Source organism: Poecilia formosa, unplaced genomic scaffold (genome assembly GCF_000485575.1).
Source record: "Poecilia formosa unplaced genomic scaffold, Poecilia_formosa-5.1.2 Scaffold411, whole genome shotgun sequence".
Lineage (NCBI taxonomy): Eukaryota > Metazoa > Chordata > Actinopteri > Cyprinodontiformes > Poeciliidae > Poecilia > Poecilia formosa.
In genome coordinates this window covers 291,296-317,478 of record NW_006800350.1, presented here as the reverse complement: position 1 = coordinate 317,478, position 26,183 = coordinate 291,296, and the positions used below count along the sequence as shown (strand labels likewise).

Genomic DNA, 26,183 nt, shown 5'->3' with positions numbered 1-26,183 from the left:
CATTCAGTGTGAAGTTTTTAATTAAGTTTTTTTTTTTTTTTTTAATTCAGAAACATACCTAAACATTTGGTTTCATAAACTCTTCCGATCCGAAATGTCCAGATTTTTGCGTGATTGTAAGTTGCAGGCGTCCCTGTGTTTCAAGTGTTTTGGTGGAAACCTGCCACAGTTAGTTCGGTACGGAGAGTGCAGCAATCTATTGGCTGCAGGCTTAGTAAATTTCAGTCTGTGTAGTCCAATAGAAAGCCAGAGAAAGAGAGAGAGAGAGGGAGAGAGAGAGACCTGGTTTCTCTATCACTAATCTTGTACGCGCAATTCACTCTCGCTATGAGAGCAATTAGATTTAGCAGCGTTCCCAGCGCCTCTGCAATGACTCATTGAAACATCTTCAGTGCTATAAAGCCGCATCTCCGTTCTCCTCATCTCACACACACGCAACACACGCGCACGGGGAAAACAACCCAGGACGTGCTGCTGCGCTCCCTCCGGCACACATGGTGCGCGCTGTGTTACTTTGGGTTTGCAGAGCAGGAGCTTGGATGTGGACTTAAAAGCATTTTTTTTTTTCTTTTTTTTTTGCGCATGTGGGCTGGAGAACCGCGAGACGTCAGGACTCGTATGTTAGGGATCCGGACTGAGGTGAGTGACACAACAGCAGTCAGTGTGAGGAAGCTGCAGGTGCAAGAGCTTCACTTTGATTCGAGTTGGTTTGGAGAAAAATGTCTGCGGTGAGGACGATGTGAGTGATGCAAGAAGGAGCAGCTGGGATGAAAATCACCACGAATCCCTCATCGCGCAAATGACTAAGTGCGCTTTTCACGTTTCAGGCGTCATTCATGTGCAAACAGACTGCGCTAAAGCATAGTCAGAGCCAAAGCAAACGGTGAGGAACAGAGACTACAAGCAGGAGCAACCTGCTTTTAAACACATTCAACACATTGTGTGTTTGTCAACAACTCTTTTTCTTAGCTATCCAAGTGTGTGTGCGTGCGCGTGTGTGCGTGAGAGCTGCAACGCAGACTGACGTCCTCCATCAGCACAGCTCTGTGCGCAGCCCGGCCGCCACAAGATGGTGGTGTGGAGATCTGGATGTGGCTTCTGGAGAAACAGAAAAAAAATGCATGAATTCACAGATAAGATGAGATCAAACAGGCTGCTTTCTATCTCAAAAATCAAAAGATAGAACTCAAACTATCTTTAGTTCTATCTCAGAACTCGAGAGAGGAGGTGTTTACCTCTCTCTGGTAAAACCAGTTTCCATTGGTTTTACCAGAGAGAGGCACCTGTTCAACCAGCTAAACCTTTATTCTGCACAAATAAGACAAACACTCTAAAACACACATTTAACCTGTTCAGTGTTTGATATGTCAGAATAATTAGAAAGGAAGTCCATGTATGTTGAGATTACTGCTGTTTAACAGAGCTCAGATGATGGTGTCATGGTTTAGTTGGCCACTGCCTGGTTCATTCACAACATCTGAGTCAAATAATGACACACCTGGGGATTTATTTTAAGGCAATCGGCATCCTTATGTTATATGAATACATCTAAACATCATGAGTGTGTTTTAAGTGAACCTCAACCTGTCATGATCTGTGTTTCTGTGTGTTTATTTTTGAGATTTTCTGTGTTCAGTCCTATTTTCCTGAGTCTCTGTCCTCCCCGTTGATTGCTTCCCAGGTGTGTCTCATTCCTTGATTACCCTCCCTGTGTATTTAAGTTCACCTGTTGTCTTTGTCTCCTGTTGGATCCTTGTCGTCGTGTTACCAGTCTGTTTCCCTGTGCCACCGTGAGGTCATGGTGCTTCATATGTTCCTTGTGCTGTTCCACGTTGTTCTGTTCCTTGGTTTCATCATTAAATTCATAATTACAATCTTCATCTGGGTCTGCCTGCGTCTCGTCTTCATCACCACCAAACCACTCCATGACACAACCCAATCTGAGGAAGTGGTGAACAAAGTGTCATTAGCACTAAAATGAGTCTTTTACCAGCATGAGCTTGAAGGCCACTCAGAGAGGAAGACACAATTCCTCCTTAAGCTTCATAAAAAGACAGTTTACAGTTTGCAGATGGTGTCAGGGACAAAAACCTTCATTTTGGAAGACATTGCCCTCTTGGTCTTGGATTTAAGCTGTTCAGATGAGCTTTGGATACTTGGTGGGGCGGCTGAACTTAACCTTAACTCTTCACCCTGAAACGAGTCGATGAGGTTTGAGAACCAGATCAAGATCAGCCTCCCCTTTGGGTGTTCTCCAGGCATGCCACGGTGACTCAATCCTGCAGAAGCTTGTCAACTTTACAGTTGTCCAGAAGTATCTGACACTCTTCATAAGGAAGGCAAAGGACATGTAAAGAAGTTAGTTGTTTTACTGAGTGGACGAAGAGTAGAAAAGGTGAATGCTAGAGCCTTTAGGCGATTGAAGGAGATTCAGAAGGCTGGTGGTCCAGTGACTTTTCACAAGTCCAAAGTCATTGCAACCATCTAATAGGATATTTCAAAGCACTTCATGTTTCTGTCTGTTGAAAGATGTCTGTTATGGAGATGCAAAATTCAGTTTCTACCTTTTTCTAGTACTAGTTCACACTGTTAAAGTGCAGATATCTGTAGCAATCAGGCCTCATTTGATGAGGCCTGATTGCTACAGGCCTCATCTAGGGTTAAATGTAGGGTTAGCCCTAACCCTACATTTTACATGACTTGTAAAATGTAGCTCTGGACTTTGGCCAGAGCTACATTTTCCTCCCATGAAGTCAATTTTCTCTTGATTTGCCTGGACTTACTATGACGCTGAGAAACAAAATACATTTTTAGCTTTAGCTCTCTTGCTGAGGCAAAACTGATATTAAATTATATTGAACTGCTTACAATTTCCCATAAAATCCCACTATCATCTATTCTGATTAAAAGGACAAAACATGTTGTCTTTTTGGTAGCTGCGTTTCAATTGTTTTTTTATAATACATAAAATCTCATATTTCATACACCAAAAGCAAACTCTGAGGAACCTACAGGGCTGATGAAAGTCTCACCACAGCGTTTGGATCAGTTCCTGTAGGTCTGGACTGGCAAGTGTTTTTTTGCTGTGTGTTGTTGATATGCTGCTGTGTTTTCAGGTCCAGTTTGAGCAAGATCTTCTTCCCTTCTTGTAAATGATCACATAATAATTCCTAATAATTACATTATTCTTGAAATTTTGCTGTTGAAAAGGAGTGAACCTTTTCAATCGCAGGACTTTACTTTGGTATGTCATAGAATCTAATGGTTGATAAATGACCATTAAAGTTGTCAATTCTTTATTCAGATGCAGCTTTGGAAATTGAAGCTGGTAAAGGTTTGTTCATAAACTCACTGAGTTATGTCCAGTTTAAGAACCCTTCCTAAAGTCACAGATATAAAGACTCATTTTTTTCTGAAACAGTTGGTTAGGAAATCCTGACTGCTACATATTCACCTGTATGTTGTCTTAGCTTTTGATAAATATAGACAAATTTTGTCGTATTTGCCTCTTTTTTGTTTAATCTCCTCCAGGTAGCAAAGAAACATTGCTAATTGAAATATATTTTTTTAACTTGAAGTTTTTAATCTCCAAGGCTTCGTTAGGAATTTTTTTAACAGTGTGATTCTCCTATACATATGTCTTTTCATCCATCAAATAATATAATTAGTAAATCTAGAAAGACTATTTACTAATTATTTAATGTTTATTCCTAACTAAGTTCCTGGCATTCACACTTTGCATCCAAAGACTGGATTGCTAAAAATAACATAACATCTTCCTTGTAGGTCAGAGACGCCCCAGGCTTTGACAGGACATCATATTGCACATTCTGGGATCAAAAAGTCTATTTTATTATGACATAACTGTTTTCTGCTTTGTCTCCTACTGGACAAACACAATACAGGAAAAATGGCTTGTTGCTTCAGAGATCTTCATGGCCTAATTATGGACACATGGACAGTTTGTAAAAGATACAAATATTTGGTTTTGCGGTATTGTGGCATGTTTAGAATGTTTTGTGTAAAATACCAAAGAAGCTTTTATCAACAGAGGCATCAACATAACTTTCTAAAATATGAAATCTTTCAATTTTATTTAGGTGTACCTTCATTTAACAATAATCTATATTAGTATTCATTAATATCCATAACTAACAAACACCTTAGCTTTGTTGGCTTTGTCCTCAGACTAAATGTTTGACTATAATTGTCATTGTTACATTTGGAGGAAAAAGAGGGAATCTTGCAAGCCTGTAAGGTACGGTAGTGGCAGCATCATAATATGTGTATTTGCTGCAGGAGGATCTGGTGCACTTCACAGAATAGTTGTTGTAATAAGACATAGGAATGTGCTTCTACACCTGAAAGAGAAAAAACAAAGATATATATCTGGGCTTAGTCAAAGCCCAGATATAAATTCGACTCAATATCCAAGTGAAATACATTTTGTTCTGTGAAAGAAGGTTAATTGAACATGGATTTGTTTGCAAGAAACCATTGCTAGTAATTTAGTGTTTTCCACCGCCAGTTTTTAAACACAGCGAATCAGGACGTTCTTTTCTCCCTCGTTCTGCTTGCATTAAGGTTCCCTAATGTGACATCCTGTAGATTTTAATGTCAAAGCAGAAAACAAACAGTGCAGAAATATGCTAAAGCTTTCAAATGCATTCTACATACTCGGTGGTTAATCATCAGCTACTGCGGCTCAAACAGTCTGTGACATCCTATAGTTAGGAGGACAACGCGTCTCCGACAGAATCATTTTATAATGATTGAAATGCAAATGACAGAGAGCGCCTTCATTGATATTCATAAGACTTATCTTGTATAATTATTAAGAGTGAATACATTGTTCTCTGTCTGCACAGGAGAGCCGCAGTGCAAGATCTGCATGCAGGCCGAGCCGTGTGAAGGACGGTTTGTCATAAAACACTGAGTTATTACAAATGCAGCTGCCTGTGTCAATTTATTATAGAAACACTTGCAAGCACATAACCTGAGGTAACAATAAGAAACAGTTTGGCTTCATTTTGTTGCATTCGCTGCTTCTACTGGTTGGAGATTGTTGTGAAGCCATGTGCAGCAGCACCACTCCCAGTACTCTGTGGAATCATTTTCATTTATTGTGGGCAATAACCAATGATCAATAGTCTGTGAGCTAATAGTAACCTATTGTACCTGCTGAATATCCATTTGTTTTTTTATCTATATCTCTATGTATAAATATGTGAAGGTAAAAAGGGTCTATGATCTTTTAATACAGATGCTTTCTCATATTGTGCCCCCGAAACTCACTTTATTTTTTTTTACAATACAATATTAATGTTCTCAGTGATGTTAAATTAGACTAAACTTTTCCTGTTTAAGTCAGTTAATACTTTTAAGTCACCTTCTCAGGAGTCACTATCCACAGTTAAAGGTCATTCAGAGAGGAAGAAGCCACTGCAGCAAAACTATCTACCTGGAGGAAAAAGCTTGTTTCTGTTCATAGGCAGGTAGTTTCAGGCTATGGGGATAATTTGCTGCAGGAAGTTCACAAGAGAACTATTTGGAATCATGAGGGAAGAACATTATGTGGGAATACTGAAGCAGCATCTCGGAAAGTTAAAGCCAGGGACAAGCAGAGGCTAAAGCTAAAGCTAAAGCTGTCTGCTAATTGATTCAGAAGAAACACGATGACTCTGCGAAGGAAGGTATTTGGGCTCTGACATCTGAAAATACATGTTGGGTTAGGATCATTTTGACAACTCTTTAGCTTGACCAGTCCTGACAGGATAAGTCAGTCTTTGATCTGGTGCAGTGTGGGTTTCACAGAGTAGTCTTTATAGCAGAGGGTGATTGTAAATGATGAACAGCTTGGGGCTGGCCACTGTACATCAAATACTACCCCTATAAGAGGAGAGGTGGAGAGAGGAGGGAGGTCTGGCTGGCAGGGCCGCCGTGAACTGAAGGCTGGATCCTGTAGTAAAGAGACATTTCTTCACATTTCAGGTAGTTTCAAACCAGAAAACCACTTCAATGAGCTGATAAGCAATTTTCTTATCACAAAATCTTAAATCTGATTCTCGTCTCTTAAACTGTTCTCAGATCATGAGGATTCATCTACTAGAATTTCATTGGTCTTATTTACTTAATTCAATCTAATTGGGCTGAATTTACAATCATTGCCACCTGTTGCTGATTCTTATCCATCTTAGTTGTCCTTTTCTCTTAGCCAAGTTTTAGCTACTGGAATGACATTTTCACATGTTTATGTAGAAAACTTTCACACCCAGAACTTTCTAGCTCAACCCTTCCACTCAGCCATATTTTCAATATTCCTCTAATCTTCCATCATAATACTGGCCTGTAATCCAATGGACTCTAAGCCTTGCCCTGGAGATCTACTGTCCTGCAGGTTTTAGATGCAACCCTGTTCACACCTGCATCAAATGAATGGGTCGCTATGAGACTTTTGCCAAACTTGATGGGATGCTGAAGAGGTAATTCAATCATTGTTTTCAGCTGTGTTGGAGCAGGAACTCATCTAAAACCTGTAAGGCATTCCTGCTGTAGAGTCTGAGATGAGTCTTTGAGTTTATTTTATCAGAGCATCTGACCTTTGCTAAGACATCCACTCTCTGTAAAATTAGCCTAGAAACTATCCTAAATGTTGGCAATAGTCTTTCTCAGTGTAAATTGGTCAAATTCAAAGATTAACAGGAACTTATTACTCTTTCCTTTCTAGATTGATGGACGGTAGAAATTACTTCTCTGAAGTCTTTGCTGTTGGCTTTCCTTATTGACATTGTGTTAACACACCTTTATGCTTGAGAAAAATACAAACCATATATTTGGTAATAATGAACTGTATCAGATTAGCAACATGTTGCTGTTACATTCCTTACCCCCTAAAATTATATTGATGTTACAAGGACATATGTAGTTTTGTTTTTCCTTGTTGTTGTCATGAAAGTTTGTTTCTTGTCACTGAGTTATAGAAGCAAATATCTTTGTTTTAGATGTTAGGTCAAGCACATTTGGTTTGCTGTTGCTTGGCTCTTCTTCCAAGGCCAACATGAAAGTACAAAAACACTTGAGGTGTGGACATACATGCTTCATATTCCTAACAAGCTACAGTGTTCAGCATAAATAAATACACCCTACTATGGTCAGAAAACCCTCTTTTAAACTCAGCATGTCTCTTGTACTATACAACAAAACACTTTGAATGTGGGCCGGTGATTGTCAACAAAAAGTATTTTTTTTACAAATTGATTCAAGCCCATGTTGGTAAAATCCACCACAGTTCAAGTCTTAGGAGAAAAGCCAAACTTTATTCACTTTTACAACATGAAAAAAGACATCAAAAGCTACTATTGCATTTCTGAAGAAAAAGAGAGTGAAGGTGATTGAATGGATAAATGTTTTACCTGATCTGAGCCTAATGGAGCGCTAAAGAAACATGCCGAGTGTCACCCTCTACCAGCATCCAGGCTCTAACAGAGACTGTTCTTCAAAAATAGAAAAAGAAAACGTAAACATTTGGAAATTATTCTAATATTCATTGAGATTAAAATTAATGCAATCCAGGGGTAAACTGTGTAAAATGACATATAGGAACCAATATTAATGAAATTCTCTTTGAAAAAGTTTCCAGTTTGTGTGTCTGTGGAAAAATTCAGTAGTTTGATACATCAGAGTCAGTTCAATCGATATTGAGTTGCTGGCGCTCCATTAGCAATGTGTTTGACCATGACTTGATGAAGTCTTACTGTTTGAGTTTTGACAACTCAACAGTCTTGATTTACAGCATCAGGTTATGATTTTATAATCCACACACAAATCAATCACTGATGACAAAAATGCTATTAATGAAAATAACTTTGAGGAACATTGACCTCTTGAAGAAAAGTTATTAGCTTTTGACAAAACTTAATCTGAGTTCTTTAAGGTCACAGCAACAAAAAAAGTTTACATTTTTATGCTTGTCAATACATTTATTTCTAGAAACACAATTGACAATCAATAGCTAATCATTTTCTGTATTAGCTTGATCAGTGTCTCAGCCATTCTGTTGCAGTGTTCTGTGTTGGATTATGTCTAGATAATTGTTAACAATCTTTGGGCCAAACTTTATCTATTAGACAGATGGCCTCACATTTGACTGTGGAATGTTTTGATATACATGAGAGTTGATGGTTGATTGAATGATTTTGACACCCGGGCTCAGACTTGCTAAAACATGAGACTTCTTCTCCTCTACTACAATCAGAATCAAGGAAATGCTCTTGTCTGCATGACTGCATACCATTGGTCTTGTTGTTCGTTTACATTTAGGCTTGTAGGGTTCATATTTCAGACTGACATGAAGTGGAGATCATGTGTTTGTGTGTGGAAATGAAACCTGAACCAGAAATTAAACTGTTCAAGATCATAGTGAAAGCTGAGGCGACTGTACAGGATGCTTGGCTAGCAGCCAAGCATCAAGAGAACATTAGTAAATAAACTGGGTTCATATTATACACTCTATGGCTTATTCATATTATACACTCTATGAGGATTTATGGCTCTAAGCATAAATCCTCTCTTTAATTTATAATTATCTCTGCTTAGATGTTGGCTATATATGTCAATTCAGGTATAATTACCTTCTGCATCACTGAGTGAGTTCGTATCATTGTGTCTACAGCCATTTTCTTGTCTCTGAGCATTTTGTCCTGAAATGATACAGGATGTATCTGCTCTGCTCTCCTGTCTATGTTCTTTTCTTAGTGTAACATCACGGACGGCTGTTCACTTTAAAAATCTAACTTGCTAAAATGTGTGTCTGCTTTTGCCCTTCTGGCAGAGGACCACTCATCAAATCATGAAGTCTTTTCATTTATATTTGATATTAGATGGAAGTTCGTCCTGGTCAGTATGAGATTTAATAATTAATTTGGTCTGACTTTCAGTGGCACACGGTGTTACTGGAGTGGGATGGTAATTAATCGACACTTTTGGATTGGAGTAGGCAGGCATATCACTTTCTCCATCCTAGCCTTTTAAAATATGCAAAATGCATGTTTAAAAATGCCCTAAGACCTTCAGCAGACTGATAAGGTCAACAGTAGCAGGAAGTAGAATAAATCGTTTGCATCTCATTTTCTGTCCATGATGATGCAGACAAGCCCTGGTGGAACAGTTAGCCTGTTGAGAAATATTTCCAAAACTTCACACTTCACCTTGAAGAGATTTAGAATGAAATGGCATCCATCCATCCATCCATCCATGAGGGCTGGTGACCATCCTCAGTGGTCACTGGGTGAGAGGTGGTGTGATCTGTTATCAAGCCAACTTGGTGACTTGATAACAGAACCTGAACCAATTGAACTACTACTGGTGCAAAAAGTTTCATGTTGCCTTGTTGGTGTTAAGCTAATGTAGATGTGCAATATATAGCTGAAAATATGTACTAGCTCATTTATCAATAGTTTGGAAGAACTAAAATTATTTGTTTTGTTTCTTTTCCTTCTAGAACATTCGATCACGTTGGACTTCGGGTGGTGGGAGTGTTCTAGTCATTCCCCAGACAGGAGTAAAACAACAACCACTGATCTCCACGCAAGCTCTAAAGATGGGGAGCTCTGAGAAAGCAACAGTGATTAGCTGGTGCTCCTTCACTCAGTTCGCAGTCTGAAGAGCAGTGCAAATTCAATCGGAGGTGGGCAGGAGGAGTTGTTGAGGATCCAGTAGCACAACCTGCCAGATTCCGGCTCCACACAGTGAGAGCATGTCAGTTCTCATAGGCCCTTCATGGATGTGTTGCTCCAAGGCTAAGATCAGCCTTTTGCTCTGGATGGGGCTGGTGTCCATCTGTGTAGCTGCTGCTCAAGCTCAGCAGCATCCTGTAGCCACAACCAATTACGGAAAATTGCGAGGAGTGAAGGTTACGTTGCCCAACGAGATTCTGGGACCGGTGGAGCAGTACTTGGGGATCCCCTATGCACTGGCTCCAACAGAAGAGCGGAGGTTCCAGCCACCAGAACCGCCCATGTCTTGGCCAGGAATTAGAAATGCTACTCACTTTGCTCCAGTTTGTCCTCAGTTCTTGGAGGACCGTTTTTTACTCAACGATATGCTCCCTGTGTGGTTCACCGCCAACCTGGATACAGTAGTAAGCTACGTGCAGGAGCAGAGCGAGGACTGCCTCTACCTGAACATCTACGTCCCAACAGAGGATGGTAGGTCATCTCATCCTTTCTTTCCATGCTTGTTTTGCCAATTGTTCTTCAGTTTATGTTCTCAGATCGTTGACAGTATTTATTTTGATTAATTATTTTTGCCAAACTTTAAAAAAAAACAACAACAAAAAAACACCTTATTTTACCACCACATATGTTCATGGTGAACTATTTTTACTTTTTGCTATCAAGAAAATCTAACAATTTTCAAGAATGTTTTCAGTGAAGGTTTCTCAAACTATCATTGTGATAGTTAATGAAGAAAAACTCAGCCTGCCTTCCAGTGGTCTGGGGCCACTGCCTCATGTCTTACCTGTACTTACCTTTGCTTAGTTACAGGTATAGGTATAGCCTGGCAGCGTCTCATTGGGTAGAGTGGTTGTCTTGCAATTAGAAGGTTGTAGATTTGATTTCATCTTCTTCCTGTAACTTGTTGATGTGCCCCTTTGGCAAGGCTCTTAACCCAGCGTTGCCCACCAGCCGGTGTTTGAGTTTGTAAGTGCAACTAACACTTTAAAATGTAACTGGAAAAGCACCATTTAAGTTTCAGAGGAATGCGTATTCCTTCTGCTGCCAATGTGTCCTTTACCTCTCATTGGTTGAGTCAGGTTCTGTGGAATATAATTAGAAGATATAACTAACCAAAAAATGATATAAAACAATCTGTGGCAGAAGTGAAATGTACATTTTCACAGACCAGAAAAATTATACTTTATATTTACAGGCTTATATCTAAGAATACATGCCCAGTAGTATTTGATTTACTGCTCCACAGTAAGCTACATGCAGCTGTAGTCATCTGTAGTTATCCACAACCTTTTAGCAAGGTCAAAGACAAAGTTAAGGTCAGAGAAATTCAAGAAGCTTAATTTTAGTCTGCTTTATTTGTTCCAAAACCAGTTTGGGTGTGTTGGGTATCGGTTCCCTGTTGGAAAACAACATTTTATGTCTTTTACTTTTTGTTTGGGATGATAAGTAAATGGTTGGATGTAGCTCTTCTTCTTTATTAGTTCAGCCACAACTAACACTGGTGACAAATTAGCTCCATGATGGAGCGCCATCATGGGTCACAGGTTGTAAGACGTAGATTATTTTCAAACCCTTGACCTCGATACCTCCAAATATACTACACTCATTAAAATAGATGAAATATGAATGAATAGATTACTCTGGACAGTGACACCGTTACTGGTAAATAATGTTCATTAAGCATTAGGAACAAATCAATTTCAAACACTTTTGTGTCAACTGATCTTGGTTTATCTTGTCTTTATTTACCAAAAGATAAAAATCTGATTTGGTCAGAGTCAAAGTGTACATGTTGTTACACATGTTTAAACAACTGCAGTCTCATTATCAGCAGTTCTCTAGAGAAAAAAAAACAAAGGTGAGTTAATTTGGCTTCTGATTAGCCGTTTAGAAGAATCCAATAGATTGTACCAATAAACAAATCAATGAAAGTGCTGTTCAAACATTTTCTCTATCAGCTATGTTTGATAGCTTGATGTTAAATTTAATGGCTTGCCAGCACATATGGAGCCGTTTGTAGCTGAGTGTGAAGCAGCCAGTTGGAGGATCTTAGACAATGCTGTTCTGCCTCAAATAGAACAATCTAGTTGTTTTGGGTCATAATTCTTCTCAGTCATGTGCACATTAGTAAATGGTTGATTGGAGTTTTGTTCTATGGAGCCACCCCAAAATATTTTGTGTACTTGCTGTGACATCATAGAGATTTAGATTATTGTGTTTCTGGTAGAAAAAAAAAAAAAAAAAAAAGCATTGAACCAGTTTCACCATAACAAGCGTTCTAATTTGATGTAAAGTTCACATAATTTCAGTAACACCCCAAGCACTTTACAGAAAGAAACACTAAGAAATGGGTCCATTAATTATGTTTATGAAAGTGGAATGACACAGGGAATATGCATTAACCACAGTTGCCGAAATGAATTTAATACTTTAATACTTAAGTCTTTGTTGGATATGACAGCTGGAGGCATTTCCTTTGTGCAGAAAGTGTTTGGGATCATTCTGACTCAGAACAATTCACAGTGATGGTATTTTCAGATTTATTACTAAAACCTTCCATTTATCCATTTATCCATTTATCCAACCTTTAATGGCCTCACTTCATCATCGTCTCACCATCAAACTTCACTGTCACTGTGAAGACCTTGCAGTATTCTTCTAGTTATTTGTTGGATTTTCTTAATTTTCTTAACTTTAGCATTCTTTCTTTTTTCTTCATCAGTGGAGTGTTGTGCAGTTTGTTTACATGGACCCTGTGGCTCTCTGTGGGAGGTTATTGGCTCTTGGAAAACTCTTCTGATTAGTCTTTTCACTCGTCTGTCAGAAATCACTTGAAGTGCATCTGGCCACGGCTGGTTTTTGATTACAGGAGGTTCTGGATTAGATTTCATTGGAACATTCTCCAGTGAGCGTTTCAAGATTAAATCTAAATTATGTTCAGTTCAAATAATTCCTTTCATTCCAGCTGATGCTGGTGCCACCCAGGTGAAACTAAACTAACACTAGCCAGCACCATCTGGATGTTTACTAGGAATAATGCAATAAGGTTTTACATTTCCTTTGAATCGCAATAAGATATTGTTTTCTAAATATTAAGAGATTATTGTAATGTTTTCAGTATTAAACACAGATTTGCTTTGACATTTCACTATATTACACAATATTTAATCTATTGGCTTAGTTCTGTTCATCTGTTTACATATTTGGATTACTTAGTTTGTCTATAGCTGCTTTAGAAATATATATATATATATACTGAAAAAAACATGTTCTGCTTTATTACAATGAGACGAGGTTGAACACTATTGTTATCTAACTGAGCTAACACTTGCATACAGTAACAAAACTCACAATGATAGTTTATGTTTCTTTATTTCATTGGGAATATTAAGAGTGCTTGAACCATATGAGTGATGCATGAAGATCTCTATTTTCTACTCCCTCTTGTTAACACTGAGGTAACATACACCAGCAGACCCTTTACTAATTCAGGTTTCTTATCTGCCTCCATAATGCTCCATTAAATTGACTCAGTATGAGTATTAAAAAAACAAACAAAACATGGTCTGTTGATCCTTGAGCTGCTTGGGTCAGGATGGAGAGGTTGGCAGAGCATTTTTAGGAAACAAACAGAAACTATGGATGGCAAGTGGACATGCAGAAAGGCGTATTAACGTGCGTTTCTGGCCGAGATCGTTGACAGCTCTGTGCTAAATTTATTCTAAGCTCTTCAGTACATGGCAGATTAATAAGTGCAGGAAAAGGATAATCTCACAATCCCACACTGGTGCACAGCAGGGAGCTTTTCTCAAATGACTCTGTATTTCTGAAATAAACACAAAGAAAAAAAAAAGAAATTAAAGTTGTTTGCTCAAGTAGAGATTTAATAAAACAAATCAGTGCCCCTGCAAGCAGAGTGACTCCAAAGAGTAAACACAACCTCTTTTTTAATTAAAAGATTTAAAACATTGAGGTTTAATAAAAATGTTTCTTAACAACTCTTAAAAGGTGAAAAAACTACTAAATACAAACATATTCATAAAAGAAGCTAAACACAATACATTGCAGTCTCATTATTTATTTAGCATTAAACAATCTTTGTCTGTATGAACTCCCTTTGATAAATGTAAAATATATAGCTTGTTTCCTTCTAAACACAGATTTAATCAATTTTCAGATTTTTGTTAGTTTTTTTTATTTTTATTTTTGCAGAACTCTACGGCTCTAAATGTCACTTCAGTCAGAACTTTGATTATCCAACTGCACCACCTTCATTTCACCTTCTTTTTCTTCTCATTCTGAGATGCCCTGTACTGCACAGCTTTCTGTGACCCACTTTCAGCCAAGCGGTGGTTGGTGAGCAGATGGGCTCTGAAAAACCTTAGTGACTGGAAAATGCCCAGGTCCAGCTTTGCAATGAGTTGACATATCATACCTATCATAGTATAACTGTATATCAGACACTTGAGTGAATAATTTTCTCTGGAAAACATTCAGAGTGTTCATAGATTGCCTCAACTATGTCACCTGTTCATATTGAGGCGCCATGACGGACATTGGAAGTGATTTACGGGAGCGTTGAAATGTGATTGCTTTCCCCAGTTGTTTCTTCCAATCTATCCATGGCGTCTACTTGCTCAAGTTAAGCTAATTTATCTGTGGAAGTGTTGGGACTTATAGTATTTGTAAAAGTTGGAACTAGCTAGCTTACAAATCCATCCCATACCTTTTCTCTTCTGACATTTAGCTGATTTGATTAAATTGCCAACTTTGCCTGAATTAATGCCACATTTAAACCAATATTTCTGAAATGACATTTCTCCTAACACCAGAACAAATATAAAAACATTCAAAAATCTAGATGTGTACCAGTTTTTTCGTACGATGTCGTACATGATGACATTTTTTTCATGGTTAATGATTAGAAACGCATTTTATTGCCTCTTACTAAGCTTAGTAAGATTAGTATATAAACGCACCTTGGAAAAAGTGTTGACTGGAAATCCGTGTAGACACTGAGGCTGCCAGGCTGTCTGTCTGTCTGCTGCTGTTGGTCACCGTCTTCTTTCCTCATTGGAAGGTAAATGATAAAATAACAGGCTTGCAAAAGCAACAAAATGCAACATTTCGCATTTTTATACCTATCTAGGAAGAGTTATTGACTTAAAAAAACTGGATAAAAGTATGTAGTTTCTATATTGCTAAATAAATAATGCCTCCTGGTGACATGTTGTTTTTCATTTTGTTTTTGCTTGATTGTAGGATTTCTTGTTTGTTTCCAAGTCAGAATAGTCCTGGTTATAGTTAAATAAGAGTAACTTGTACTGCAGACTGCTCTAGAAGACATCCGCTATGACTCAACCCATTAATCCAGCAGGTTTAAAAAGGTTTTCATCAGCAGAGACACTGCAGATATTGTGACATATGACACAGTGCATTAGTCCAGAAAGCTCAGTGTCTCTGAGCTGTTTTTAATGGAATGGAGAACACAGAGAGTCTGCTTGCTTGGAGCTGAAGTGTACCTGTAGAGTCTAACTGTAATGGCTTCCTGTTTTCACAGGGCCCTAATGGACGGCTCTGTCATCTCTTTAGATTGGTAAATAAAGTTGAAACGGGATATGGACATGTACGAAATGTAACATTATTTATTACGATTTCATCAGACTAAACTTTGCTGTTGTTGCTGCCAGAATAATGAAGGAAAAGAGAGAGTTCAATATTTTTTCTTAAAAAAATATCCAAATAAATCAGTCAATACATTGGGAGGAAAATGTGGGCCTCCACAAGTCTGGTTTATTCTCAGGTACAAATGTTAGATATCTGAAAATTCCACTTTCATTTGTTCAATATGAAATTAAAAAAGCCTATGAATGTCCAGGAAATTCTCCATGGCCTGTACTGAGCATGCTCTGCTGTCATAATTCTCAAAATGGAGACAGAATTTGTGTCCCACAGATTGATGGGTTTCAGAAATGTGTGAGTCAACCAAAGAACAAGTCAAGTAAATGTACAAATAATCATAGTCCAAACAGATCCTGTGAAGATTCAGTTTCCATGGTAAAACAAATGCTTCACCAACATGGACTGAAAAGCCACGCAGAGAGGAAGAAGACATTTCACCAAAAGCAACATAAAAACCAAATCACAATTTGAAAATACAAGATGTTAGTTTTCGTAGACGTGAAATGTTTGGCCATGATGACCATTGTTACAAGTGGAGGTTAAAGGGAGAAGCTAGTTAGCCTGAGAACACCATGCTAACTGTAAAGCCAGAAGGTGGCAGCATTGTGCTGTGGGGCTGTTTTGCTGCTGGAATTGGACTCTTCACTAAATAGATGACATCATGTGGAAAGAAACAAACATTATGTTTGTAGTACAGAGTTAACTAAAACTTTAATCTGCAGTATTATCAGAGAATAAGAAAGAAAAGTTTACTTGTCTGTTACACAAGTAAACAGACATGTATGTAAATATCAGGTTCTAACTATAACTGACTACCCACCACTTTATATTTTACTCCATCTTTCAGTCTTCATCTCTGCAGACAACGATATCAAAGAGTCCTAATAATGTGTGTCTTCAGTGTGAGCTCAGTAGGGAGCGACATGTCTGGCCTGTTTAGAGCTCTCCTCGCTGCCCATCAACTTAATATCTCCTGAGTTGGCCTTTTCAGAAATCCAGTGTAATGTCAAAATATCCATCCGGCTGAGGATCAGGGAGAGATTTCCTGTTTTCCCACACCTGTGCTGCTGACAGATTAAGTGATGCCAACTTTTGTCATCTGGTTTGAACTTCCATGATCTGTACTGAGCATGCTCTGTTGTCATATTTTAGGTTCCTTGCCGTCGTCTCCATGTTTTCTGCTGATTAACTAGTTGAGTGCTTACAAGTTGTGGAGACAAAGAATGAAAGAGATGCTAATATGAACCTGTGGTGTTAATGGAGTAATGTTGATAAACCAGCTGCAGGGTGAATTAATCAGATTGAAAATGTTTATTTTCTTCAAGACAAAGACAATATCTCAGTCGTCTAACCACCATTTTAAAAATTAAAGACATTCCTCACATTGTTTCCATTTTACTCCTCAATGCTCTGCTGTTCAAATAAAGATTACAGTCCTGTTTATGTGCATCTTTAATGGCGAAGCTCCATGGTTTTGGCACTGAGACAACAAGCAGAGGAGAACCAAGTGGAAGTCCATTCCTGTCAGCAGGCAGGTTTAGGATGAGGCCTGTTTAATTCCAGTTTACTGGGAAAATGAAAACAGAACAGAAAAACTCCACAGTTTAAAGACAAGACATCACAAAATGATACAGTGAGAAAAATTTAAAGAAGAATATAAACATGTTTTTTTTTTGTTTTTTTTTTTCAAAAAAATATTTCTCTGTTTTTCAGATGAAAATCTGAAAAGTGTGGACTACATTTGTATTTTAGCCCCAACACTCTCAAACTCCTAAATAAATATTCACATTTCATGTAGAGAGGTGAATCTGTAGCATTCCTGGAAGAAAAGCTGTTGAGGCAGAAAATACTCAGTTTGAGCTAATTAGCAGCTTTGCAGGTATATCAGTAGTAAAGGACGGTTCAGTTGGTTAGTAGCTGTTTTCCTTTACAAATGCAATTTTAGACATAAGCCTTTTACTACCAACAAATCTAGTTTTTATGTATATTCTCATAATAAGTTATCAACATTTTAAACAGCAAAATTGGCAGATTGTCTCCCTTATCCTCCTCATTATGCATTTTTTCTAAACTAAACTCTGCTTATATGACTTTAAAGTCACATAAGTTCAGTACAGCATGGTGCATATTTTAAAAACCAGCAGCCATAATCTACTGTTCACCTCTACTTATCTGTACACGTTGTTTCAGAGAGAGGTTAGTGGAAACTTGCTCTGCATCAATAACTTTTTTCTTTTGCTCTGCAGCTGCTAAAGTGTTGCAGCTTTTCAGTGGAGATCTCAGAGCGCCTCAGATTTCCTCCAGCTTGATAAGAATAACCAGACTCGGCAGTTGTTCTGATAACGTCCGTGGTGTTCAAAATACTTTTACACAAATGGACAAACTCGTCTTAACAGAGGTGTGTAGCAGATGTGCTTGCATTCAGAGCCACATCAGTTCCTGAAATGCTCTCCTTCTGCAACTTCTGAGCTCTATGAATATGAAAGGAACAAGCTGGGCTCTGAGATCATTGCAACTGAGCTACAACGGTGCTACCTTTATTTCTTTACTAAAAGTTCGACAGAAGCCAAGTACACAAGTTAAGTTGGGTAAGTGACTGAAACAGTGGTTCTCAGAAACACTTTGTTGAAATGTCTCAAAAATGACAACAACAAAAGACTAACAAAGGCCCTATTCATTATCTGGAGACCCCATGTTATAAATGAAGACATTTATACAGTTTATTTAGAAAGGAACCGCTCAAACATGCATGTCGCCATTTGAAGCGCTCTACCAGATAATAGCATAAGCTAATTCACATCTGCAGTTCCTTGACAGGTTACAAAAATGAATATACAATACAATAAAAAACTAAATACATATATAATTCCCCAAGCTGGTCTAATCCTAATGCACAGACAAATAAAGTATTACTTCCACTGGCAGATCATTTCACTTATAATTTTAATCTTTTTCCCATAAGTGCAATAATCTGCCAGTGGAACTAATACTTTTTCATCATTAAGGAATTGTTTACTAAAAGCAAGTTCCTATATTTTGACGGAAAGTTACTTACAGGTTGATTTGTTTTATTTTAAGTGTACTAAGGTATTTGAACTAGAAACTAAGCCAAAAATAATTGGTAAGATTTTGTGATTTTGCAGTGTTGCAGGGGGATTTTTAATTTAATAAATTACCTACATGGTCAATTTGCATGGGATTAAGAGCAGACAAATTCTGGAATTTTAAAAAATGGCACGTGGTCCTTAGGTAAAACTAATTCTAGGGCTAAACTTAAATGTCATACATGAAAAAGCTGTTGCAAAATACTCAAACTCTGCAGAGGGTGAAACAGCAGCTGGTCATGGCAGGTAGTTCTGTTCAGTTCTGTGGTTAGGAAAAGTGACATGGCATAGCTAATGGATGGTGTACCATAAACGATACTCTTTATACACCATCCCATCCAGATGAATACAGCATTCATCCGGAACAACAATCATCCTGATCAGTGCATTACCAAAATAATGATATATTATTATTAATGTATTTATTTTGACGTTTCATCTAACTATTGTAACTGTTTCTGAAGAGCCCTGTGGCTCAAAATAGCTATAAGATCTTTGTAATTACTTTTGTTAATGCATCAAAGTCTTTGTTCTGTGTATTTTTACAGGCAGTAACCATTCCACAGTAAACCATGTCCAGGTCCCTGTGGTAAATGTCTAAGTGCAACATTATATGTCTGAAGCAGGTCTGAGTAAAAAACATTTAATGTTATCCATTAAGACAGGACATTGTTAAGGCTGGTTTTCGACTTGCGTTATCGGGGGAAACATGACGACAAACAGAAAACATTTCAATATTCAGGACAGAAACATGGAGTTTTAAGGCTGACCGTGAAGAATCATTATTGAAATACAGGATTAATTTGCCTAGAGTTTTTTTTTGTTCGTTTGTTTCAATACTTAATACAGAATAAAATTCTGTATTCTTTTTCCACTTAGCTTAATGGCAATTGCTCCAATTTCCTCAAGCAGCTCTTTGTACAATTGTACCTCTGCCCACTGGAATTGTTGAAAGCAGCAGAACTGTGATCTTGCAGTCCTCCTGTCATCGTTTTAAGGATCTGCGGCGCTCAGAGAGCCTCTGAAAGGCAGCTTTGTGACAGAGAGTCTTACCCAGGGAGAAGCAGGAGGAAATGATTTCAGGCTGGGGTCAAAACGAGGCAGAGAAACGGCGAAGTGGAATGTTGCTGTCTCTCACTTTTGGTCTTTCACAGGGACACAGAGGGGGAACAAAAGAACATGAAGGATGCACCATTTGAAGTGTGTGATCTGGTGACTTGGAGCACTTTGATGCAATCATGCTGCTTTCAACTTAGTCTTGGAAGAACACAGAGAGTCAGGGGGAACAGAGGAGCAGCTCAGGAACAGTGGAGGCTGTTGGTCAAACTTTTCTTTGTCTAATGATGAAATTTAGGAATCTTCTTTGATTTACTCTGATTACATATGTTAAATAAATATCTGGTGTATGGTACACAAAAGTACAAGTTTCTGTACTGAAGTAAAAATACTTATTTTTCATATTAATCCTGTACAACTGAAATGAAAAACAAATGCATGTATTAATATAAAAAGTAAAAAAAAAATCTGCTTTAGCCTGGAAATTTTGAACACTTACAAAAGTTTGTCAGTTTTGGCCCAAAACCTTTTGTGAAGAAGAAGGATTTTAATTTTCATCCTCACTGAGAGTTCAAATGATTAAATATTTAAAAAATTTAGTTAATAATAGATTCTTCATAAAATGAATAACATTATGGACAACTCTGAAAATCATTTTCATTAAATTGTTATAAAACAACAGCCTGTCTTCAATCAGGAGCTTCCTGAGAATAATGCAACACAGACTGCTAATGGAGATCCTTCCAGCCTGTAGTAATCAATACTTTCAGCTGTTTGAAGAAACTTGGATAATATGAGTCACAACAGTTTTAGTCCGTTTCCCTTTGGGATTATTCAAGTATTTTTATATTGAATTGGAAAGAGCATGATGGACCTTTCTGTGTTTTGCAGTTTTTTTTTTGAGAATATTTTCCTGCTGATTTATTTGATGACATATTGTACAGATTATGATTAGCACTGAAGACCTGAAGTCATTTTTGTGAACTCAGAATTATTGATCAGCTGTTTCAACAAGGGTGATTTCACTTTTATATATTCTGACACTTTTCCACAAATAAACAATCTGTTAGAGAGCAGATATGGGTTTTAAAAAGCATGCAGGGACATTATCTTTTATATATCAAAGATCAGTACCTCATCTTTCAAGGATTAGTAGGGCGACGTAGAAACAGGTTTTAGGTTTATCTGCCTCATCAACTCAATTGTTATAGACAAATAATGGAGGTAAAATTTTGATGTATTTTGTAATGACGTGAAGTTTTCTATGCTCCATTAGTTCCACTGGATGATTATTTCTCTTCTAAGTAATCCTTTTTTATCAATTTTAAGAAATTACTGACTTAAAACAAGCTTCTATTTCTTGCTTAGAAGTTAAAAGTTAGTGTTGTCTAATTTCGAGTTTGCTAAAATATTTTAAACTAAACCAAAAATACTTAGTCAATTTTTGTGTTTGTGCATTGTAGGCGGGTTTACACAAATAATGAAGTGATATTCCACAGGAAAATCAGCAAATTAATGAATCTGTGAATAAGTTGCCAATATGCACTGTAGCGTACAATTGATCTGATTTGAGGTCTAGCAGGAAATACTGCAACAATTAAGCAGGTTTGGACATGTTCAACCTTCAGAACAGACAAAAGAGAAGAAAATTAAATAAGCTACTGACCAGTAACTTAAAAAAATACATTTTGTTTCAAACTGAAACCGACTACTTCTCTGCAGCTGCTGCTTTTGCACCAGCATTACAATTTTACTAAAACACCAAACATCTGTGGTCTGGACTTTGACTGGACAAAAACTTTGATTTTCTTAATTGTCAGTCAATCCTTAGTGGGTTTACTGGTATGTTATGAGACATGTTGTCCCACTAGAAAAGGGTCAAGTTCTCCTTTTAAAACTTTATTTCCATTACAATATTTGCAAATTTTTGCCAATAATCTGCTAATGTTGAAAAAATGGAATTGCAGAGTTTCCATCTAGTAAGAAATGTAATGACAATAATTACACGAATAAGCGTGTTGACGCGACAAGTCATTAAAAAAATGATCCTCCAACTTCTTCCTGTTGTCTTGTTCTTTGAGGTTTGTGCCAGGATCCGGTTGCTGATCATGTGACTCGTGTGATGCTAAGAAAGTGTTTCCATTGCAGTTTTTCAGAAGTAAACCAAATTCGATATGGCCAAAAAAACAACCACAGCGTCAAAACTTTTTATCAAAAAATGTAATTAGTGTGTTTCCAAGCAAATTTATTCTTGAAATGTCAACTGGTGCTGTTCTATGATCAATGGAAATGCAGCTACATCTGTATAAACATTCCGGAGAAATAAAAGTTACACAAAGCATGTAGACGACAGACGTGTTCATTATGTACATTTTTCTTCAGTCACATTGGTATTCTATCTTCATACTTCCTCCAGGCATAATGGCTGTTAATTTTCTTTTTACACAGTCCATTCTATGCATAACAATATGCAGGTTTATTTTTATTTTTCAGAAAAAAAAATAGCCTGTCTTGTGGAACATGCGGCTTCAGAAACTGCAGCAGTCCAATTCAAATTCCACTCTTTCTAGCATGAGACGCCATTCCTTTAGTGTAAATGAAGCTTCAGAGGCTATGAGCAGCTTCACCACTTCAGGGTGTGGAGGTAGCATGCATAAAACATTTGACTTGATATGACTGGAGTTGTGCATATTTAACTCTGTGGGCTAATGGTCTAATTTATTTAGGTTTGCATGTTTAATTTGCGTACAGGAGACCTGCAGTGTGACCAGCCTGAGTGTTCATGCTCAGCTGGTTTATGTGACACTGGCCTCTGTTTGTGCAGCTTGCTCTCACAGTGAGCAGCTTTAATATGTAAACAGCCCACAATCCCAACCATAGACTGACACATTGTTGAAACAAGCTCTTTTCTGTTTGCCTTTTATCGAATGCAGCAACATGCATTCGATAAAACATGAAGGCAGGAGCAAAAAGACACACAATATAAATCTGAAGAGACGGCAGTCATTTCTTGTTAAAACTAAGAATCTACAAATCCACTTTTTTGGCTTCCGATACCAAAACAGATACCAGAGGGTTAGCATCAGCTGAAACACAAAACCAGAATTGAACTGAGTTAAAATGTTTCTTTTTTTAAACACAGACAGAAATGTGCTGAATTACAAATTTATTTGATGACTCTGCGCCACGACAGCAGCTCACTGAAACACACCAACAGCTTCACGAGCTAACAAATGTAAAAACACAACTGTCAGTGCAATTAGAGGTTTCTTTGTTTATTATGATTGAGATATAATAAGGATTATAACAGCCAATTTAAAATAAATAATACAGAAACTGAACTAAAACAATAGGTTGACTGTCTTGGAAAAACAAGTTAAAAATTAAACTGCAATAAACCTTTCAAATTGTTCAGAAGGTGGAATTAGGAATTCTGATTGTAATGTAAAACAAATAATAAATGCACAAAGCATAGAATTAGACTGAATAGATCTGCCCTTGTGGATTGGACACATTTTCTCAGGTAACCTGATACAATTTTTTTTTTCAGTATCGGGACTGATACAGATATTGATATCGGATTGGTGCAGATGCAGTTTTAACAATTTTTCAAGTTTTCTTGATTCCATGTCAGTGGACATTTTTTGGTAGTTAGAATAATTGTCTGTTACATTCACAATGAAACCTGAACTCAGAAGAAAAAGGAAACAAGACAAAAACATAAGATATTTTCAGCCTCTCATACAAAAAATAAAATAATAATAATAATAATATCCATCCATTTTATAACACCCTTGTCTCTAGTGGTGTCAGGAGGTGCTGGTGCCTCTCCAGCCAACGTTCCGGGCGAGAGGCGGGGTCACCCTGGACAGGTCGCCAGTCTGTCGCAGTGCAACACAGAGACAGACAGGACACACAACCATGCACACACACACTCACACCTAGTGAGAATTTAGAGAGACCAATTAACCTGACAGTCATGTTTTTGGACTATGGAAGGAAGCTGGAATACCCAGAGAGAACCCAGCATACAGAGGGAGAACATGCAAACTCCACGCAGAAAGACCAGGCTGGGAATCGAACCCAGAACCTTCTTGCTGCAAGGCAACAGCTCTACCAACAGCACCATAATAATAATAATAATAATAATAATAATAATAATAATAAACTTACCGCTGATCACTACATATGATAGCACTTTTTGAGCTTTCCCAAAGTAAAATGTTTTTGGACCACCAATGTTTCAGCCTTTTTTTTGGTTGGTGCAACTTACAACTCCCTTCTGTCTCTTAGCAACCAGTCCACAGTTAGAAGTGCACACCTTTCTCCACAGCTGGCAGCCCTACTCCAACAGTGATGTAGTGATATAGTTCTTGTATGAGCATGATGTGATACTTGTTGATAACATTTGAAAGTGTGGATTGGTCAATACGGATCCTAATGAGAGCAAAGCATGCAGCAATGGGATGTGCACAAGTTGCAAAAAGTTACTTGGAGTATTGACATGGTGATAGAAGCATGAAGAGCATCAGGACCAGACGAATATCCTGGTGCATGCCGGCCACCATTCATATAAATGCTGCCTCCAGCAAAGTTTCCTGTAGGACAGCGGTCCACATGCGGCCTGTGAGCCATCTGTTTCTGGCTCAGCTGCTAACATGCTGTCTGCAGTTTGTTCTCAGTCTGGATCCTGATCCAGAAAACACAATGGATATTGATCCATTCCGGATTTTCCAGGTCTGAAAAGCAACTGTTCCATGACTTTGTGGTAAAGAAGTGACAACAATCTGTTGATAGGGTCAGACTGTTGAACGCACCAGTGAAAACTGATGTTGGTGGTCGGCATAGTTTGGGTAAGAAACTGTTCCTTAGGTAAAGATTTCCAACTTGACCAAAGTGTCAGCCTGGCCATCACTTGTGACAGAATTCAGTCATGTTAACAGGAATAACTGGACATTTCTGTCATTCATGAGTATTTGTTTACAAAATGACTCTATGGAGGGGCTGAGTTTTTTATTTAGAAAGCATTTTAAACTCCTGAATTCATTGAATCATTTTACAATTATACTGTACTTTTCCCCCCTTATTTGCCCTTTAATATTAATTTGCATGAGTTTCTTGTTTAAGTATGTAAAGTTATATTTAACTTAAAAAGTTGTTGTTTTTTTTTGTCCCATATGTTTATTGTTTTGAGTGAAAAGGAACTTTGAATATGACAGTTTCTGGCCTGTGGGTTGACTGTTTAATGAACCTTTGATTATTTGAAAGAGCCTTAGTGGACCTTCAAGATTTATATTGGAGTACTTCTGGTGTAAGATGTTGCAAAGTGGCCAGAAAATTCTGGAGTGTGAGTGTCTTGATGGATGGATGGATGGATGGATGGACCTCACAATGGCATTTCTTTGGATACTGAAAGTAAATGACACAATTGGTCATGTCTAATGGGAAGCTTTAAAACAGATGGCCATTAACTGTCTTGCTCATTTTGACTTTTCAGGTCGTCGATGTAATCGGGTGCTAAGGTTCACTTATAAGCATTTTGTTGCCAAAGCTCATGTACAGAAAATAAACTAGAGTTCAGCCCAGAGTGGGGCTGGATGCCAGACGACTTTGAGGCGGTAAAAACACAAAGGAACTTTTCAGAAGCTTCTATTGGCATATTGGCTAATTAGCACTTCAGAGGACGAGCTGTTTCCACGGCTAGATGGCTTTAACTCAACAGGATTTTATAAAACATATATTTTTTATAGATTACACTCCATAGTCCTCTGGGTTTGCTGTATATTGACCTAAATTATTTGTTTCTTTTTTTTGTAGTTTGGTATTTTTTTATTTTTAGCAGTGTTGTAGTACTCGAGACCGGTCTCGAGACCATTTTTTGATGGTCTCGGTCTCGTCTCGGACTCGGGCGCTGAGGACTCGGCATTTTATTTCAAGACCAGTCGAGACCGCAACTGTGAAAATATCACTAAACGTACAGCATACTGTCCAGTTTATTTGTTAACATCTTTGTTATCGGGGGATGCGAAATGCACCGATTAAAATCCAAGCAATTACGTGTTTCTGTTACTCCCCTCACCTCCCCACCTTTCACTCACACACGGCGCTCCAAGACATGCACAGTGGTTTTCTCTGAGCGGCAGAAGATGTCTGTCTAATGGTCAGTAATATAATAGCGCTGCATAAATCATAAAAATCCGATAGTGACAGCTAACTCAGCACCGCTTTGCTTTCACAGACGGTGGGAACAACGTCTAACTTTTTTCATCACTTAGAAAAGTAGCTCAAAGAAAGGTAAGCTCCGTGCGCAAGATGCTAGCAAAGCTAGCTGTATCATAGACATACTATAAGAGTAGACCCCACATTGGCCGCTCCGGCGCAGGAAATATGGCAGCCATCTTAGAGCGGTATACCCTCCTACTTTGCTCAACCAAAACAGCAGAAGATGCCTCATGGACTATTGATGTGAGGGCTCCATAAACAACACTTCACAAGTAAGATGGACATATTATTGTGTATATTTTGTCATTAGAATATTACTTTACTGTATTTATGTCCACCGGCGAGATACCAGCTAATATTAGCTACAGTGCTTGGTGTAATACGG

The 26,183-nt window shown here is 37.9% G+C and overlaps 1 protein-coding gene across 1 annotated transcript in view; it reads left to right on the top strand.

The window, feature by feature from the left end:
- Nucleotides 1-289: 289 nt before the first annotated feature.
- nlgn4xa (neuroligin 4 X-linked a) overlaps nt 290-26,183 on the top strand; it is a 92,229-nt gene continuing 66,335 nt past the window's right edge. The window contains exons 1-2 of the mRNA XM_007576597.2: nt 290-639; nt 9,500-10,205. Of these exons, the coding sequence (XP_007576659.1) occupies nt 9,755-10,205 (451 nt within the window). The 5' untranslated portion in view covers nt 290-639; nt 9,500-9,754. The remainder of the gene's footprint in view (nt 640-9,499; nt 10,206-26,183) is intronic.